The 19,956-nt window shown below is 38.6% G+C and overlaps 1 protein-coding gene and 1 pseudogene across 2 annotated transcripts in view; one reads left to right on the top strand and one right to left on the bottom strand.

Annotated features, from left to right (window-relative positions):
- The window catches only part of Tex11 (testis expressed 11), a 289,769-nt gene that overhangs the window by 56,931 nt on the left and 212,882 nt on the right, over positions 1 to 19,956 (bottom strand). For both annotated transcript variants that reach the window (XM_076561730.1, XM_076561732.1), the window contains exon 24: positions 8,202 to 8,274. In XM_076561730.1, coding sequence (XP_076417845.1) covers positions 8,202 to 8,274 — 73 coding nt within the window. The remainder of the gene's footprint in view (positions 1 to 8,201; positions 8,275 to 19,956) is intronic.
- LOC102912577 (nitric oxide synthase-interacting protein pseudogene) lies at positions 12,538 to 13,495 on the top strand (annotated as a pseudogene).

Genomic DNA, 19,956 nt, shown 5'->3' with positions numbered 1-19,956 from the left:
AACCGTGGATGTCATCCATCTACTTCCTTTTGAGGCTGGGTCTCCCACTAGCCCAAAGCTTACCAATTAGGGTAGACTGGCTGGTCACTGAGTCACAGTCTCTATGAGTTTGAACTCAGTCTGTTTTACATAGAGTTCCAGGGCTACATAGTGAGATCCTGTCTCAAATAACAAAACAAAAAAAAGCTATACCTCTTTGTTTACTTTTGTATAGGATAAAACATATATGTTTTATTTTGCTCATTCCTGTTTTTCCTTAATGTAAATGGACATGGTAATTTAATAATGTTCATATATAGTATTTAAGACAATGAAAATATAAATCTCCCTAAAGCTCATTATTCTGACAAACTCTGCTTCATCAATATTTTTTTGTAGTATGTCATATTTAGATTATTTCAAAGATATTTAGTTAATTTAAAACACTGGATTAATATTGAAGTTAGTTAATTAATGTATAATCATTGGATATCTACATAATTCTTAAATGAAATAGAGTATTTTCATGTTGATTACTCATTAGAGTTTTAAGTTTATATACTATTATTTCCATTTTAAAACAGCAATATGATTGATTGGACCATGTTAATGCAGCAGGTAGGTGTGGTGGTGCATGGCTATAATCCCAGCACCTAGGAGGCATTAACAAGATCAGAAGTGTGACGCAAGCAAAAGGACCAAAGTGAGACCCTTGAAAGTGAGAAAACCAAGGGGAGGAGGCGTGCAAAGACAGAAAGTGTGATACACATAATCTCTGCTAGTCTGCTACATCTGTGCATGTAAACGGTAGCCTTCAAATGTTCTTTGAACTTGAAATTTTGAATAAAGGTTAAACATAAAAGAAGTGGTTGCTAGCTTATGCCTGGAATTCCAGCACTCAAGAAGCAGATCACAAAGTGAAGACCAGCCTAGGGTACATATTGAATCTGTTTCAAAGAAGAAACAAAAAACACAAGAATAGCAGCAGAAAATTCTCTCCACAATAAACAGCAAGAAATAGCTGAAATTTTATTATCTACAATAATTAAAAGTAAGTATGTGCTTGTCTTTCTCAAGGAAAATGGAAGTTTGCTCCTGAGGCAGTGTGTGTAGAGGGCAGGAAACTAGAAAGAGGGCCATGAGTGGGAAAAAAAGGTTTTAAGGGTGGCAGAGGGTAAAAGAACACATTCAATCTGAAAATGCAAGGGCAAATACTGAGACTGGATAGGTTTAAATGGCTGGGGGAGGGAGCAAAGAGGAGAACAGGAGGGTTAACCAAAACTAAAACAAAAAATATATGAAATCTCTCTCTCTCTCTCTCTCTCTCTCTCTCTCTCTCTCTCTCTCTCTCTCTCTCTCTCTCTCTCTCACACACACACACACACACACACACACACACACACACACACACACACACACACACACCAGCCTGACACTTGGTAAGCTAATCAAAAAATACTCTTGTTAGGTTGTCCAATCCTAAGTGGCCAACTCTAAACACATGTACAGATGATCAACACTAAATGGACTTAGTAGGTTGTACAGATATGTGTGTGTGTAACAGTAATTAAAGAAGAGATCATGAATTTGAGGAGGGGCCACAGAAGGAGCTGAATGGGAGAGAGGAAGGAGTAGAAATAACGTAAATACTGTACTCACATACAAAATTCTCAAAAATAAAAAGTTTAAATTAAAAATGATCAGAGTTATCCTGAGTGAATTTATAAAGCTGATCTCAGAAGCCAGGGGTTATTAAATGAAAACACCAGTGTCAGAAGTGGGCTATCACACTACCAGGTATTGTTCAGAGAGCTCTACAAGCCCCAAGTAATAGAAGCAATTACCATTGTTGTTGGTTGTTCATCAGAACCAGATGGTAAAACCCTATTGAAGATATCACATGCCCTATTTCCAGGATGCAGAAATGCAGCTGGAACTGGTCTTGAAGCTTCCTCCCTGATGGCTACACCTCATAGTGCCAGAAAGTAGTAGGAAATATGCTGGGGAAGAATTATCATTAACAGTGTTACTCAGTTTTGTACCCTAAATGTTACACTCCCAACCAATCTGGCAATAATTGAAAGTCTGCACTGGTGCAATAATGGAAAGACTGCTATTAGCTCAGGCTTATTACTGACTAGCTCTACACTTAAATTAACCCATAATTCTTATCTATGTTTAGCCACGTGGCTTGGTACCTTTTCTCAGTTCTGCCTTGTCATCTTGCTTCCTCTGTGTCTGGCTGGTGGCTTTCTGTATTTCCCTGATCTCTCTATGGTTTTAACCCAAATTTCTGGCTCCGTGGTTTTTATTTAATAAGACCATTTAGAAAATTGTCTAGACATTGGTGTTGTCATTGTTAGGTCCTTTTTTAAAGGCAGTCAGATTGTTGAGATTTCCTGTATACAACTCCCCTATTGCATATATAAGATAGTATCTCCCAGAAATGTCCTGGGAGACATTTTCTTCGGTGGTACAGATACAGGGAAGGTGTCTCATGCTCCTATAAATAAACGGTCATTAATACTTCAGTGAGAAACCCTAACAAAGTTCATTAAATCACACACACACACACACACACACACACACACACACACACACACACACACACAAAGGCAGGAAAGTAGAAAGGGACTAGTTGGGAAGAAGAGAGTGATCAGTAGGGGTGGGAGGAGAACAAGAAAGGATAATGTAGAATGAATGCTACAAATACATTAAACATATGCATGGGAATTTACATAGACATGAAATCCTTTACTGTATATAATTAATATATGCTGATAAAAATACTAAAAAGATGACAAAATCAGTTGTATTTCTATATACCAGTGATGAACAATCTAAAAAGGAAATAAAATAATTCAACTTACAATAGGTGCAAAGGAATAAAATGATCAAAGAGTTGAAATAGCAAACACTTATGAAAAATATGAAAAAAGACTTAAATAAATAAAACCCCACACATTCATGGGCTAGAAGACCTTAGACCATAAATATATTCATGCTCTAAGCAATTCCTACTAAAATTTGAAGAATGTTTTCCCTCTCAGTATTGGAAAAGTCAGTCTTCACATTAACATGGAATTCTAAAAACCCTCCCCCAAATACCAAAAGAAATCTAGAAAGAAAAAAATACAAAACAACAAAGTTATAGTACTAATACTTTCTTATTTCAGATATGTCATAAGCCTACAGTAATCAAAACAATGTGATAATGGTATAAGGTTATACACATACAGTGGTAGAATAGAACTAAGAGTCAAGAAATAAGCTCATTCATCATGTATGACCAGTTGATTTCAACAAAAAGGTATCAAGACCATTACATTGGTGGAAGAATAATCCCTTCACCAAATGATGCTAAGGCAATTGGATTTTCACAGATGAAAGGATGAAATCTTATGTCTACTATACCACTAAGTATAAAAAATATAACTAAAAATGGATTAATGCCATAATTTAAAAAGTTAATATTATAAAAATTATTATTAAAAAGTGGCAAATATTTTTTATTTTTATTAGATTTTATGCTTTATATTTAACTACATGTATACATGTATATCTGTGTGGGTTATGGACATATGAGTGCAGGTGCCTGCAGAGGTCAGAGGAGTGTGTCAAATTCCCTGTAACTGGAATTAAAGGAAGCCGAGAGCCACCTAATGTGAGTGCTGGGTACTTAACTCAGGTCCTCTGCAAGAACAGCATACACTCTTAACTGCTGGGCTATCTCTCCATCCCCAAAAGGGGCAAATATTTATGTCTTTAGACTTGGCAATGTATTATTAGATATAACACCCAAAGCATAAGCAACGAAAGGTAAGACAGAAAAGTTGTACTTGAAAAAAAATAAATAACTTGGGGCAGTGGTAGCACACGCCTTTAATCCCAGCACTTGGGAGGCAGAGGCAGGCAGATCTTTGTGAGTTCGGGGCCAGCCTGGTCTACAGAGCTAGATCCAGGAAAGGTGCAAAGCTACACAGAGAAACCCTGTCTCAAAAAACCAAAAATAAATAAATAAAAATAAAAAATAAATAAAAAATAAAAAATAAATAGATGGAATCATAGTATGTGCTTCTTAAAAAAATAACTTTTATGTATCAAAGGACATTATCAAAAGAACAAAAGGCAAAATAGGACAAAATATTTGCAAATCACATATTTGACTAGGGTTGGTATTTCTCTGCAAAGATGATACACAAATGATCAATAAATATATGGAAATATGTTCAACATCATTAACTGTTGGAAAATACAAACAAAACTATGGCATACCACTTCATACCCACCAGAATGGCTATAAATTTTTAAACAAGCAGAATATTGCGAAGAATTGAAATTGAAATGCATTATTGGTAGGAATATAAAGTGGTACAGCTGCTGTGGAAAATAGATCTAACTTCAAAAAGTTAGATACAGAAATATCAGGTGACCCATTGTGTAAATGTATCACATTTTCTTTAGCCATTCTTTGGTTGAGGGGCATCTCGGTGGTTTCCAGTTTCTGGTTATTACAAATAAAGCTGCTGTGAACATAGTTGAGCAAGTGTCCTTGTGGTATAGTAAAGCATCCTTTGAGTACATCCCTAAGAGTAGTATAGCTGGTTTTTCAGGTAGGTCGATTCCCAATTTTCTGAGAAAACACCATATTGATTTCTAAAGTGGCTCTACAAGTTTGCACTCCCACCAGCAGTGGAGGAGTGTTCCCCTTGTTCCACATCCTTTTCAACATAAGCTGTCATCAGTGTTTTTGATCTTAGCCATTCTGATAGGTGTAAGATCGTATCTCAGATTTGTTTTGATTTGTATTTCTCTGATGACTAAGGATGTTGACCAATTCTTTAAATGTCCTTTGGGGGCCATAAGGGGTTAGGAAGAAACCTGGTGCCAGGGAAACTCCCAGGAATCCACAAGTATGACTCCAGCTAAGACTCCTAGAAATAGTGGATAGGTAGCCTAAACTGGCCATCTCCTGTGATCAAATTGGTGACTACTCTAATTGTCATCAGAGAGGTTTTGTTCAATAACTGATGGAAAACAGATACAGAGATTCACAGCCCAGCACTGGGCTGGGCTCTGGGTAACCTGTTGGAGAGAGGGAGGGAGGAAGGATTATAGGGGGGTTGGGAGTGTTGGGTGTCAAGGTCATCACAAAAGAACCCATAGAGACAACTAACATGGGCTCATAGGAGCTCACAGACACTGAACCAACAGCTAAGGAGCCCACATGGGACCAACCTAGGCCCTCTATATACATGTGACAGTTGTGTAGCTTGGTCTACTTGTGGCACTCTTAGCAGTGGGAGTGGGACCTGTTCTTGATGCTTTTACAGGCTTTGGGGAACCTATTCCTCATTCCAGGTTGCCTTACCAAGCCTTAATATGAGGGGAAGAGCTTAGTCCTACATCAACTTGATATGCCATGCTTTGTTTTGGATTTGGTCACTTAAATATTTGTCTAGTAGTATTTCAGTATGGTATTCTTTTGAAGTTCCCTAGTAACTGTATATGTAAGTATATGCACCCATATAAATACATACACATACATCAAAGAGACACAGATCACTTAATGATGGGGAGAAAAGCACCATTATGCAAATATCACAGAGTATACTCAAACAAGAGAGCTATGATGCCACTAGGCAACATAAGTTTATGGGGATCATTGTTGTATATTCAATCCATTTTAACTACTTGTAGGAGGCCAGCTCCCACCTTTTAAATGGTTCCTATGAGGAGAAGAGAGGGATAAGAGATAAGAAGAAAGACAGAAACACAGGATAGCTTTGGGAGGATCTGGATCAAAACCCAATGGCCCCTTCTGCCTCTTCGAAGGGGCTTTTTATAACAATGCCAAGGGTCAGGGCAAAAGAGCTCCCCCTTGCTAGATCAAAGCACACCACACAGCCAAGTATAGACCCTTCCAAACACCTGGTACCCACATCCATGGTCAAATCATCCCCTTACGCAGCACTGCTGGGTAAAGCAAGCTCAGATTCTTGGACCCTGAGTAAGTTCTCACTAGGAAACCTCTGTGGGTCTCTCCAACTACTACATTGTTAAACTATGAATGATATATGACTATATATGTATTTTTGTAGGGTTAGGGATCAAACACAGGGCCTCACATGTTAGGTACACTTTACCCTGAGCTCTAACTCCATCCCTTGCATATGTGTATATAGGTGTGTGTGTGTGTGTGTGTGTGTGTGTGTGTGTGTGTGTGTGTGTGTGTGTGTATGTATGTATGTATGTAAATTCACATACACACACAGACTATAGATATTTAGACCTATCTATCTATCTATCTGTCTGTCTATCTATCTATCTATCTATCTATCTATCTATCTATCTATCTATCTATCTATCTATCTATCTATCTATCTATCTATCTATCTAGTTGTATTCCTGGATAGAAGACAGGATTTTGGAGGGACAACTAGAATTCTGACATACTTTGGTTAATTAAAATAATCAAGACTATATATTTTGCTCCTAAGCATTGCTCCTGCTAGTATGAGGTATTTTCTTTCTTTTTCCCCTCAAAATAATTGGTATCTATGGTAACTCAGCTGAGAAATCACAGCTATCCATCCTACAGCAAGAGTCTTTTAAAAATCTTATATTTAAATCCTAATAATACTCACAATTTTCTTGGGGTGAAGACCCCAAGCTAAGCGATAGATTACCCACAGGGACTCAAAGGTAGATAGAATGTCACAGGAACTACTCTTTGGCACTTTGGCTGGGTAAATGTCCTGTCCTATTTTTAAACCAATCCTTGAAAACTCCCACTGGTACTGAACAGTTTTTGATCCTTCAGGTATTATGAGTCTTAATCAAATGATTAAATGAAGCATCTGTTTCTTGCTTCCTTTTTCCATTTTTCTACTTTCTTTCTCTCCATTTTATCTTCATCAACTTCTGCATGGCATCTAAAGTCTTCTTTTTCATTGCTACCTTCACCTATATCTTCTTTCCTATCTGTATCTTCATTGTCATTCTCTTCATAAATTCTTCCTTACCATCCTCATCACCAAAGTATAAGGTCTTTTCGGGATACTCTTTCATTTTGTTTTTAAAAATACTCAGGTAGTGTTTTTTTTCTGATTCTGTTATTAACCCCTACTTTTTGTTTTACCAGATAATTTTTATTTTACTTACATGTCTTATAATATATTCAGATTTTTGTCATTAGTTCTGTAAATACTGAAAGAAGCACACGTAAACAAGATATGTTTTTCTGTTCTTAAGATGCAACACATGCTTTCAGGCATCATTAGGTTTTTATGAAATCTTCTATAGTAGGTTTGTTATTTATGTCTTTTTGATCTTGACTTTTCTTGTTTTTATTAAATTAAATGGCTGTCATAGATTGAACAACAAATTAAATCTCAGGTATTTTATGTTCATCTTTGTGCTCACCTCTTTTTATTAAAATCTGTCAAAGACATCACATATGCACAAAAAGAAAACAACAGGCCAATTATTTCTAAATCCTATGAAACATAATTCATCCATAATTAAAATAACAACACACCATGACCAAATAGGCTTTATTCCAGAAAATCAATGATGATTTAATTCTAGGAAATCTATTATTGTTATTCAGTATTCTCATAGTTTAAAAGAGAAACATGATTATCTCCTTAGAATCTGACAAGGCGTATAATTCGACTCAATATCCATTGACTCAAAACAATTCTAAAACATGAACAGATGGACACACTATAAAAAATCTAAAATAACTACTAAGGAAACAGTAAGAAACTATTCTATAACTTCAAAAGGCTTACAACAATTTTGATAACAAACTTCAGCAGTATATAATATTTGATTTGAAGTCTACTGGCAAATTTGATTTGAATGAAACCTAATGACGTAAGAGTAATAACATTGTTATGCAATAATGACTTGTTTTTAAATTTCTTAGAAAGTAAGTATTATTCTCACTATAAGCACTGTACTAAGCAGTGAAAATTCTAACATACAATATGAAAATTCGAAAAGAATTCTTTTACTGGTTATGAAATACAGTGCAAATTTTTGGTAGCCAAAATTTCTGGTGACTTTATTACTTAGATTAAAAACTCTCTTCTTTTTGTGGTACTGGGATTAAACCCAGGGCATCATGCATGCTAGGCAAGCACTGTACTACTGAAATACGTCCTCAGCATAAACTCCCTTTGTAAATGTGTTACCAAACCCACTTCCCATTGTACCTGTTTGTTTCAGGAGATTCCAGACAATTTTGCATTTCTGGGTCTGCTCAAGTGACATTCTCAGTAACCTGGTCTATATATATATAAAAAATAACAGATAATTAATCTAAATGAAAATAACTTTATGCAAATTAATATAATTTCAAATTGTATTCACTAAAATAGTTAATAGTAAAATAATAGAAAATGATTTTTTAACCAAACACTTTGCCATTAGTATAGAAATACTAACTTCCAAATGTTCTTTTCCTTATTGTACTAAGAAAATGATTAACAGAAAATCTTGATCATTATCATTTTCTTTAATAATATAGAATATAAGAAAAATATTTCACCTGGATAGTTGTATGAGACGCTCCATAGACTTCCAAAAAAAACTGATGAAAATTATAAAACATAATCATGTAGGGCTAGGGGTATAGTTCAGTAGTACAGAGCTTGTTTAGCATGTGTGAGGCACTGGTTCAGTGCCCAGAAACTTTCCTCTCTCTCCTCCCAATGAGACCAAATAAAATGAAATCACACCAAGTCATAGAAAATTGCTCAGAAGATATGCACTTATTTGTTCCCAGAAGCCTACTAAGTATCAGTAAGAGCAATGACAGCGTATGACATATGAGCCATGTCATGTTGAAATTAACCCTCATGTCAGTATGATATAAGCACAGTTTTATCAGATGTGGCCAAGTTTCCAGGCTGGGATTCCTAGGAGGTCCAAGACTGCTGGACTTTTCCTCCACTAAGACCTGTCTTATAAATGCTCTATTATAAACAGGCACAAGTCTTCTACTCAGACTCTATTTAAGGACTGTATTATAGGACAAAAGCAAGGGAAGTTCAAAATACTTGGTTTCAATTGTTCTCATCTCAGTGAGCTTGTAGGATAGTTTCTATGCTGAGAGACACAAGGCAAAAATACCAAGGACCACAAGTCTTGCATAGTCTTCCACTCATAGAACTGAATATCTGATATAAACCAAGCACTACTATCCTTGCTCCCAGATCTAAAACAGTGGTTCTGTTGCGTCTTAGTAAAAGGCACGTTATGAGCTCTGAAGTTTTGCCTAAGAAGAATGACTTTAATTAGAACAGAGTCTAGAGAAATTCAAGTCCAAGGTCACTGTGAAAAATCTTGAAGATTTTGTTAGTGAACATGAGTAAACTGGTAGCTCAACACAAAATAGACCAATTTGAAATTTACAGACAAATTGGGTAAAGAGGCAATCATAAACGTCTTTATCCATTCAAAGGGGCATTATTTTAAGTGGATCATACTGTAGAGAAATTTATGTCCAAGAACATTAGAGAGTAAAAGAACAAGAGAGGGCACAATCACCTAGCAAGTAGGATGTACATCAACAGAAGTCCATTCTGGAGCTTAAAAGGGAGATCAACCTGCATAAGGTCTGTATTCTACATGGAAGTAGAAAGGAGACTAGTTGGGAAGGAGAAGGAGGTCATTGGGAGTTGGAAGGGAAAGAAAAGTGGGAGATGGCTGGTGAATATGATCACAGTACATTGTATACATATATAAAATTATCAAAAAATAAAAGTGGTTAGAAAGTGAAATGTCCCCCAGAGGCTCACTTGTTTGAACATTTGGTCCCCAAATGGTGATGCTATTTGGAAAGGTTGTGGAATCTTCATCCGGAGGAGCCTCACTGGAAGAAATGGGTTACTGGGAACAGACCTTAATGTTTTATAGCCCAGCCCTACTTCCTGTTTATGGTCTGCTTCCTGATTGTGGATGCAATATGACAAGCTTAATTCTCCTGTGCCTGCCATTCTGCCTTCCTGCCTGCTGCAGTGAGAACCAAGGGTAAATGCTGGCGGCTATTGTTTGTTTTCACTCCCCTAAACAAGTTTGTTCAGCCCAATTACACTACATATGTTTGATCACATGTAGGTGGGAGGTATGTGGGCGGGAAATATATCAGGATATATGCTTGTCCCTGATTGGGTATGGGCTGGGGGTGGTGATGGTGGTATACAGGCAGGAAATATGTCAAGATATCTGCTTGCCCCTGATTAGACCTGGTGGGAAATTCAATGGCCTTGTGGGTGTGCCTTTTTAAGCATCTGCAAAATGTGACTAATACCCACTTTCTGGGAACCCAGGAATAGACCTGACTAGAGTTGATCCCCCTGGCCAGTATTTAATTAAAGCTTGCTTCAAATATAGCTCAAAATTATGGTAGTGGTCTTATTCTCGCCTGGTGTGATTAACATTGCCACATCTCACTTACCATGGTGGACTGTGTCTCTCTGGAACTGTAAGCCCGAATAAAGCCCTTCTCCATTTAAGTGGATCTTGTCAGGGTATTTTATCACAGCAAGAGAAAACTAACAGAGAAATTGGTACTGGGAAGTGAGGCTGTTGCTGTGATAAACCTGACCATGTGAATCTTCGGCCTTTGGGAGTGTTTTATACTAGAAATGTCTAAGAGTTTGGAATTTTGGGCTAGAAAAGTCCTTGAATGCAGAGCTTAAAGGACAATTCTAATAGGAGTTTGGAAGACCAGAAAGCATAGAATAATGTGGACTATGGAAGATCAACTTATGAGGCTTTAGAGGGTGACAGGGGCTCTTTGAGAACTGGACTACAAGCCATTTAGTTTTTATTTACACAAATAATCTGGCCCTTGTCCCAAGAACTTGAGTGAAGCTGAATTTAAGTTATAGCCTAACTTGTTTGGTAGAGGAATTTAAAGGCAGGACAACATCAAAGACATGTCATAATTACTGCTCACTGCTCTCATTTTTATCTATATTAGAAGAGATAAAGTGGAACAAAAGGTAATTTTAAAATGTGAAGTTTGGTAAGGAAAGTTGTATGAAAAAAAAAGCTTAAAGTTGTGAACAAAGAAAATACAGATAATAAAGCATCTGTCATTGTTAAAAAGTTTAATTCCATTAAAAAGAAACCTCCTTTTCTACAGAGACAATAATGAAGGTACCTTGAGGTTAAGACTCCGCCCATCAAAGTCTCTAACCTGTGAAAATGCAAATGTATTTGAAAGGGGAAAAGCATAAACTCACAATGCCAAAGGAGATTCCTGTTCTAGAGAGCAACTGTTCAGAGAAGTGTTTCTCCAGGGTTAGCACACAATAGCTGATGCAATTGTGAGTCAAGGGGACCATCCTAAGGTCAAAGGAGAATCCGTACTGTCACTCGTGTGGTAGCGGTTTTGCAGGCATTAAAGGTGCAAAACTGAGGGGTCATGAAGTCTTGCACCACAGTTCCAGAGAGCTGCTGAGGATAAGCAACATGCTCCAGGGTCAGAGTTCCTGCAAAGAGGTCTTGAAAGGCTACTGCATGAAGATGTGAAGAGAAAGACTAAATTGTAGTAGATACCCTGGCTATTGGAGAAACCAGAACCATAAATGTCCACCAATAAATGTTGTCTAAATAAAGTAGAGCTGAACCAAGAGAGAGGCAGCAGAGCGTGTGTGTGTGTGTGTGTGTGTGTGTGTGTGTGTGTGTGTGTGTGTGTGTGTGTGTGTGTCAGGGCTACCTAAGTCCATTGGAGCTGAGATGATTCCTTCCATCATGACTTCCAAATGCCAGACATAGAGCTGCAGCATTCGATGTTGCTGTGCTGGCTTTTGGTCTTGCTTTGGTGCAAAACATCCTTCCTATTCCCTTTTGGAATTGAAATGTATATTCTGTGCCATTGTATGCTGGACTAACATAATTTCTTTTTATTTTACAGAAGGTAACAGCTAAGATATTGCCTCCATTATTAGAAAATACTTTCGGACTTTTGAACAGTGTTGGGACTGTTAAAGATTATAAAAACTTCTGAAGTTGGACAGAATATATTTTGCATCAAAACATGGCCATGAGCCTATGGAGGCCAGGGGCATAATGTTGTGGTTTGAATGTGAAATTCTTCCTATAGGGTCACATGTTTGAATACTTAGACCCTAGCTGGTTAGCACTATTTGGGAAGGGTGTGGAACCTTTAGCAAGTGTAGACTTGTTGGAGGAAGTAAGTCCCTGGGTGTGGACTTTAAGACATCATAGCCAGGCCCAATTTTCTGTTCCCTCTCTGCTTCCTAAATGTGGATATAACACGACCAGCAAGCATTCTGATACTGCCAACAGGCCATTCCTGCCTGCTACCATGTCTTCCTTGCCAGGATGAACTAACCATATTGCCCTGGAACTGCAAGCCAAAATAAACCCCTTCTTACTTAAGTTGCTTTTGTCAGAAAAGCAACAGAAAACTAATTTAAAAATAAAACTTGAATAAGTAAAGAAGGGAGATTAGGGAAAAGGTATAATATCAAAGCACTCTACTAAAACCACTGCCATCTCATTTCAGGAGGATGGGTCAGGATGTTTTCAAAAGCAAAGACTACACAGTAGAAGCAGCGGCGGCGGGTCGGATAACCGTTTGTGAGGATGAAGCGGCATGCTAAGAACCGTATTGCAGGGGCTGTCTACACCTACCACGAGAAGAGGAAGGACGCAGCGGCCTCAGGCTATGGGACCCAGAACATCCGACTGAGCCAGGACGCTGTGAAGGACTTTGACTGCTGCTGTCTCTCACTGCAGCCCTGCCATAATCCTGTGGTCACCCCAGATGGCTACCTGTACGAACGGGAGGCGATCCTGGAGTACATCCTACACCAGAAGAAAGAGATTGCCCGGCAGATGAAGGCCTATGAGAAGCAGCGAGGAGCCCGGAGGGAAGAGCAGAAACAGCTTCAGCGAGCAGCAGCCCAGGACCAAGTTCGAGGCTTCCTGGAGAAGGAGGCAGCCATCGTGGGCCGGCCCCTCAACCCCTTCATACACAACACAGATGGTGAGCAGCCCGGGCCCAGTGCAGGTCCCCCAGGCAAGGATAAGAACAAAGCGCTGCCCAGCTTCTGGATTCCCTCACTGAAGCCCAGGCAAAGGCCACCAAGCTGGAAAAACCATCCATGCCACACTGTGACCTGCCCAATGTCTGGGAAGCCTCTACACATGTCGGACCTGAAGCCAGTACGTTTCACACAGCTGGACGACTCTGAGGACCACATGGGACTCATCACATGCAGTGAGCGTGTGCTGTGACCCGAGACAGCCTGAGCAATGCCACACCATGTGCAGTGCTGCGACCCTCTGGGGCTGTGGTCACCCTGGAGTGTGTGGAGAAACTGATCCGGAAGGACATAGTGGACCCCGTCAATGGGGATACGCTGACAGAGCGCGACATCATCGTGCTGCGGCGCTGCAGTTAGGGCTTCACAGGCTCAGGAGTGAAGCTGCGGGCCGAGATGTCTCGGCCAGTGATGCAAGCCTGAGCTGTGACCTAACAAAAGTGCCTGTGAATGAACTGGATCTCTGGTGCCTCACTTAGCCGGGCGCTGGTGGGCATGCCTTTAATCCCAGTACTTGGGAGGCAGAAGCAGGCGGATCTATGTGAGTTCAAGACCATCCTGGCCTACAGAGTGAGTTCCAGGATATCCAGTACTGCAAAGAGAAACCCTGTCTTGAAAAACCAAAAAAAGGAAAAAAAAAAAAGAGTGGACTTGAAGTATGGGTCACTCCAGTCCCAGATGAGCCCTAAACTCCTGGAAGCTGCCTCAGTTACTTTTGACCATGCAGGAGCCCTGGTAACAGGAACCTGTTAATCTAGTCTCCTCCAGCCTCAGTCAGGATCTGCGAGAGGGCGCTCTGCCCAGGAAGTATGGGGCTCAGGGTATAACACACTCCCAAGCAAGCTACTCAAAGAGACCCCCCAGACATGGACCTGCCCGCCATGTGCCCTTAATTGCAGGACTCCCCCGCAGACCTGGCACATTCCCACACACTGCCTCATGTACAGTCCTGCCCTCATCTCTTCCCCTGGAGAACGTCTCTCAAGAATCCCAACTTCCAGCCGGGCAGTGGTGGCGCACACCTTTGATCCCAGCACTCAGGAGGCAGAGGATCTCTGTGAGTTCGAGGCCAGCCTGGTCTACAGAGTGAGTTCTAGGACAGCTGGGGCTACACAGAAAAACCCTGTCTCAAAAAAAAAAAAAAAGAACCTCAGCTTCTCTGAGTCTGTCCAGCTTTCCTCAGTACCCTCCCCCCCAACCCCATGAATTGTTCCAAAGCGACACAGACCACCCACACCCCAACTCCATGTAAAACTCAGCTTCCTTTTTTCTTTTCTTTCTGGACTGGGAAGGGCACACACTAAGCAAGTGTTCAAGAGTTCTTATCTTTTAATTAAAAACAATTTGGTTTTAAAATAAAAAGCAAAGACTACCCTGTGTGGAGTAAAAATTGAGCCATTGTACTATGGGGCCAAGAGAGCTCAATGAACTAGTCCAGTCAATTCACTAAGCAATTACAGAAAGCAAACTAACAAGGGCTGGAAGACAGAACACGAGTTAAGAACTTTGCTGCTCTTGCAGAGGACCTGAGTTTGATTCCCAGAACTCAGAGAGCAGATCACGATTGTCTGTAATTTCAGCTCTGTAATCCCACTTCTGCCTCCAAGAGCACCAGGCAACTATGTAGTGCACATGCAGGCAAACTTCATACACACAAAAAATAGAAATGACTTTGTAAAGGCCCAGATGTTAAACTAGACACATATTTCAAAACAGCTATTTTAAATATGCTTAGATAACTAAAGGAATCTACATGTAAAGAATGAAGGTATAAGAGTGCTCATCAGCTATATCTCAATAAAGTCATATATGTTATAAAAGTAATCAAATAGAAATTCTAGAATTAAAAATACAGTTTAACAATTCTTTACAGACCTTGAAAGAACAATACTCAACTTCATATGGAAAAACAAAAAAATCAGGATAGCTAAAACAATCTGTACAATAAAGTAACTTCCGGAGGTAAAAAACCACATGGTATTGGCATAAAAACAGAGAGGTGGATAAATGTAATTGAATCAAAGACCCAGACGTAAATCTACATACTTATGGACATGTGATTTTCGACAAAGGAGCCAAAATTATACAATGGAAAAAGGAAAGCATCTTCAACAAATGGTGCTGGTCTAACTGGATGTCACCATGTAGAAGAATGCAAATAGACCCATATTTATCACCCTGCACAAAACTCAGGACCAAGTGAATCAAAGATCTCAACATAAATCCAGATATACTGAACCTGATAGAAGAGAAAGTGGGAAACAATCTCAAACACACTGGCACAGGAGACAACTTTCTAAACAGAATACCAATAGTACAGACACTAATATTGACAATTAATAAATGGGAACTTCCTAAAATTGAAATGTCTCTGTAAGGCAAAGGATACCATCAAAAGGACAAAACAGCAGCCCACAGAATGGGAAAAGATCTTCACCAACCCCACATCTAAAAAAGGGCTGATTTCCAAAATATATGAAGAACTCAAGAAACTAGATATCAACAAACCAAATAATCCAATTAAAAATGGGCTACAGATTGAAACAGAATTCTCAACAGAAGAATCTCAAATGGCCCAGAAACACTTAAGGAAATGTTCAACATCCTTAGCCATCAGGGAAATGCAAAACAAAATGACTCCGAAATTTTATCTTATACCTGTCAGAGTGGCTAAGATCAAAAACACAAGTGACAGCTCAGACAGGTGAGGATATGGAGCAAGGGGAACACTCCTCCATTGTTGCACATATAGACAAGCAGGCACACACATATACATAAATAAAAATTAAGGAAAAGACATGTGAGATGTAGAAAAGACAAAAAATAAAATGGTAGAAGTTTGACTATAAAATAATATCAATTGTTAATGTATTATACTATGTAATAAGAGACAGAGATTGTCATACTAGTTTAAAATATAATTTATATTCTATCTATAGGAGATAAGCACTATATCTAAAGACACAGGATGAAAATAAAAGGATGAGAGCTGGGCAAGGTGGTGCATGCCTTTAATCCCAGCACTCAGGAGGCAGAGGCAGGTGGATCTCTGTGAGTTTGGGGTTAGCCTGGTCGACAAAGTGAGTTTTAGGACAGCTAGAGATATTACACAGAGAAACCCTCTCCCAAAAAACCAAAAATTAAAGGACAAAAAAAGACTATGAATTAGATATTTTAACACCTCTATAAACAATAAAACTAGGAAAAACATCAAAGGTATAGAAGATTTAATACCTATAAAGTCCATACCTAACAAGCATACATTAAACATGCCACCAATCCAACATCAATGTATATGCTCAAAATGAAACTATTCACACAAATATTTGTACATGTTTATTAAGACTTCATAATATTCTAAAAAATGTTTTATTTTATGTATATGAATGTTTGCCTGTGTGTAGGTATGTACATGCTTAGATGCTTGATGTCCATATAGTCAAGAAGAGGGTGTCAGATTCCCTGGAACTTGAGTTACAGGCAGTTGTAAGCCATTATGTGGGCATTGGGAACTATATCTGGGTCCTCTGCAAGAGCAGCAAGTGCTTTTTAACTAAAAAGCCATCTTTTCCAGACCTGAGACATTATCAGTAATATTGGAAAATTGGAAACAACCCAAGTGTCTGTCAATGAATGAGTGAATAATGAAGATGTGATATATCCAGACAATGAAATGTTATTCAGCTATAATAAGGTGTGAAATACTGACACCTATTAAGAAACAGAGAATCTGAAACATTATTTTTTTTTTTTTACAAAAGGATCCAATCAGAAAAGACTACAAGTCATATTATTAGATTTACATAAAAAGCTCACAATAGGCAAACTATATAGACAGAAAGTAGCTAACTGATTGCTTAGAGCTAGTGACAATGATGAAGAGTACCCGCTAATGGGTAAAAGATTTCTTTTTAGAATGATAAAAATATTCTAAAATTAGATTGTAACTGGAGTATTACTATGTCCACCTGGCTCCTGTAGCCACTCAGGCCCAATTGAACACACAGAGACTTATATTATTTATAAACTGTATGGCCATGGCAGGCTTCTTGCTAGCTGTTCTTATATCTTAAATTAACCCATTTCTATTAATCTATAAGTTGCCACGTGGCTCGTGGCTTACCGGTATCTTATATCATGCTTCTCCTTGTGGCAGCTGGCAGCATCTCCTCTGACTCAGCCTTCTACTTCCCAGAATTCTCCTCTCTCTTTGTCCCGCCTATACTTCCTGCCTGGCTACTAGCCAATCAGTGTTTTATTTATTAATCATAGCAACATATATTCACAACATACAGGACACCCCACAACATTAGATTTTGTTGATCGTTGTACAGCTTAAAATACGCTAAAAAGTATTACAATGTACATGTAAATGGATAGTTTGGGATGGTGATAATGCTTGGTGGCAGCATGTGTACCTAGAATGCACAAGGCCCTGAGTTTAATTCTCAGCAATGCCCAAAATGAAAATGAATGGGTGAATTATAGGATATATGAATTATACATCAAGAAGTCTGTTACAATTTAGATAGAAAGATCTCCCATGTTCATGGGTTGGTAGCATTAACATAGTAAAAATTGCCAACCTACCAAAAGCAATCTACAGATTCAAAGCAGTCCCCATCAAAATTCCAACATAATTCTCTAAAAGTCTTTAAAGGACAATTTTCAGCTATATATGGAAACATAAGAAACTCAGAATACCTAAAACAATCTTTTATAATAAAAGAACTGCTTGAGGTATTACCATCCCTGATCTCAAATTGTACTACAGAGCTATAATAATAAAAACAGCATGGTATTGGCACAAAACAGACATGTTGATCAATGGAATTAAATGAAAGATCCAGATATATCCATATATCTATGGACACCTAATTTTTGTAAAGAAGCCAGAACTACTATTACATTGGAAAAAAGACAGTATCTTCAACAAATGATGCTGGTCAAACTGGATGACAGCATATAGAAAGATCCAAATAAATCTATAATTACCACCCCACACAAAACTCAACTTCAAATGGATCAAAGACCTCAACATAAATGTGGGAGCCCACAACTGACTCAGTTCCCCAGTTTGAATCTGAAGTCTATTCTGAGTCAATAGAGTTCAAGCTTGCTTGCTCCAGGGGTGTGAAAAGGTCCTTATTAGCCCACAGAGTCTTTGAAGAGCTGTGAGAAAGTCCTGATTAGCTCACAGGAAGGAACACTCTAGCTAGCTAGATGCAGGCTGCTGACACCAGCCAGAGGAACATAGAAATAGACAATGAAACTGCCTGCTCCTTGACACAAGGCAGGATAGATAGTGGTTGAATGCCTATGCTGTGCATTGTTCTACCTCTGTCCTTCAAGACTGTATACAAGCTCACCGTGAAATAAACTTGGGGCTGTCCAGCACTGACTGGCAGACCTGTCGACTCTTTTCTGTCTTCTTCACTGTCTCTACAATCCACACTCCCTCACCCAGATACCCAACTGATTGTCAGCAGGCTCCAACCCATAAAACCAGTACACTGAACCTGATAGGAGAGAAAGTTTGGAATGGCCTTGAATGTATTGGCATAGGAAAAGACTTCCTGAACAGAGCACTGACAGCACAGGCACTAAGATCAACAATTAATAAATGGGACCTCATGAAACTGAAAAGCTTCTGTAAGGAAAAGGACACCATCATATGGACAAAGCAGCAGCCTATAGAATGAGAAAAGATTTTTACTAACTCCACATCTGATAGAGGGATAATATCAGAATATATAAAGAACTCAAGAAACTAGATATTAAGAAAAGTATCCACTTTAAAAAAAATGGGATATACATCTATACAGAGAATTCTCAAAAGAGAAAACTCAAATGGCTGAGAAACACTTAAGGAAATTCAACATCCTTAGTCATCAGGGAAATGCAAATCAAAACTACTTTGAGATTCCATCTTACACCTGTCAAAGTGTCTAAGATCAAAAACACAGTGACAGCTCATGGTAGAGAGGATGTGGAGTAAGGGGAACACTCTTCCATTGCTGTTGGGACTGCAAACTTGTACAGATCTTATGGAAATCAGTGTGGCAGTTCCTCAGGAAGATGCGAATCAATTTAATTTAAGATCCACTCATTATTCATTATTCAATTTCTAAGTTCTCTAGAGAAACCTGAGCAATACAGTAATAAACCATATAAATGGATTTATAGACAAAAAAATCACATTATCTTCCCAATAGATACAGAAAAGGCCTTTGAGAAAATCCAACATGTCTTCATGATAAAAGTCCTAGAGAATTTAGGGTTAGAGGGAATATACCTCAAAATAATAAAAGCTATATATGATAATTTCATAGCCAAAAGAGGGCATTGGATCCCCTGGAGCTGGAGTTACAGGTGGTTATGAGCAACCTGACACAGGTGCTGGAAACTGAACTTAGGTTTTCTGCAAAAGCAGTTATTGCTCTTAACTACTGGGAGAGCTCTCTAGCCCCTATTTTATGTATAGTACCAGGCATCTAAAAAGCCCTGCCATTTGGACAGTGATGCTGTTTGAAACCTTGGTCTATAGACTTGACAAAATAAGTGTTTTATTACTGCATATATAAGCCAGAGATTCAAATTTTGTTTCAAAATTAGAAGTTCAATTAATTCTAAAAGACTTCTATGTAGTTCTTTGTAGTGATGATAATTTTTCCTGACTCCTTTATATATTAAATGCATTTGCATCCCTTCTAAAATGCAAAGTTTAGGAGAAAATCTTACCAAGCTTCTATCTTCCAACTAGAATCATTAGTGGTGCTAACCTTTTGCAGGCTGCTGTTCATGTAATTGAATAATGAGTATTGTCTTTGAGTCAGTGGGTCTCATCCTTCCCAATGCTGTGACCTTTTAATACAGTTCCTCAGGT

Source organism: Peromyscus maniculatus, chromosome X (assembly GCF_049852395.1).
Source record: "Peromyscus maniculatus bairdii isolate BWxNUB_F1_BW_parent chromosome X, HU_Pman_BW_mat_3.1, whole genome shotgun sequence".
Classification (NCBI taxonomy): domain Eukaryota; kingdom Metazoa; phylum Chordata; class Mammalia; order Rodentia; family Cricetidae; genus Peromyscus; species Peromyscus maniculatus.
The sequence above is the reverse complement of the archived record's forward strand: the minus strand, read 5'-3'. Positions and strand labels throughout refer to the sequence as shown.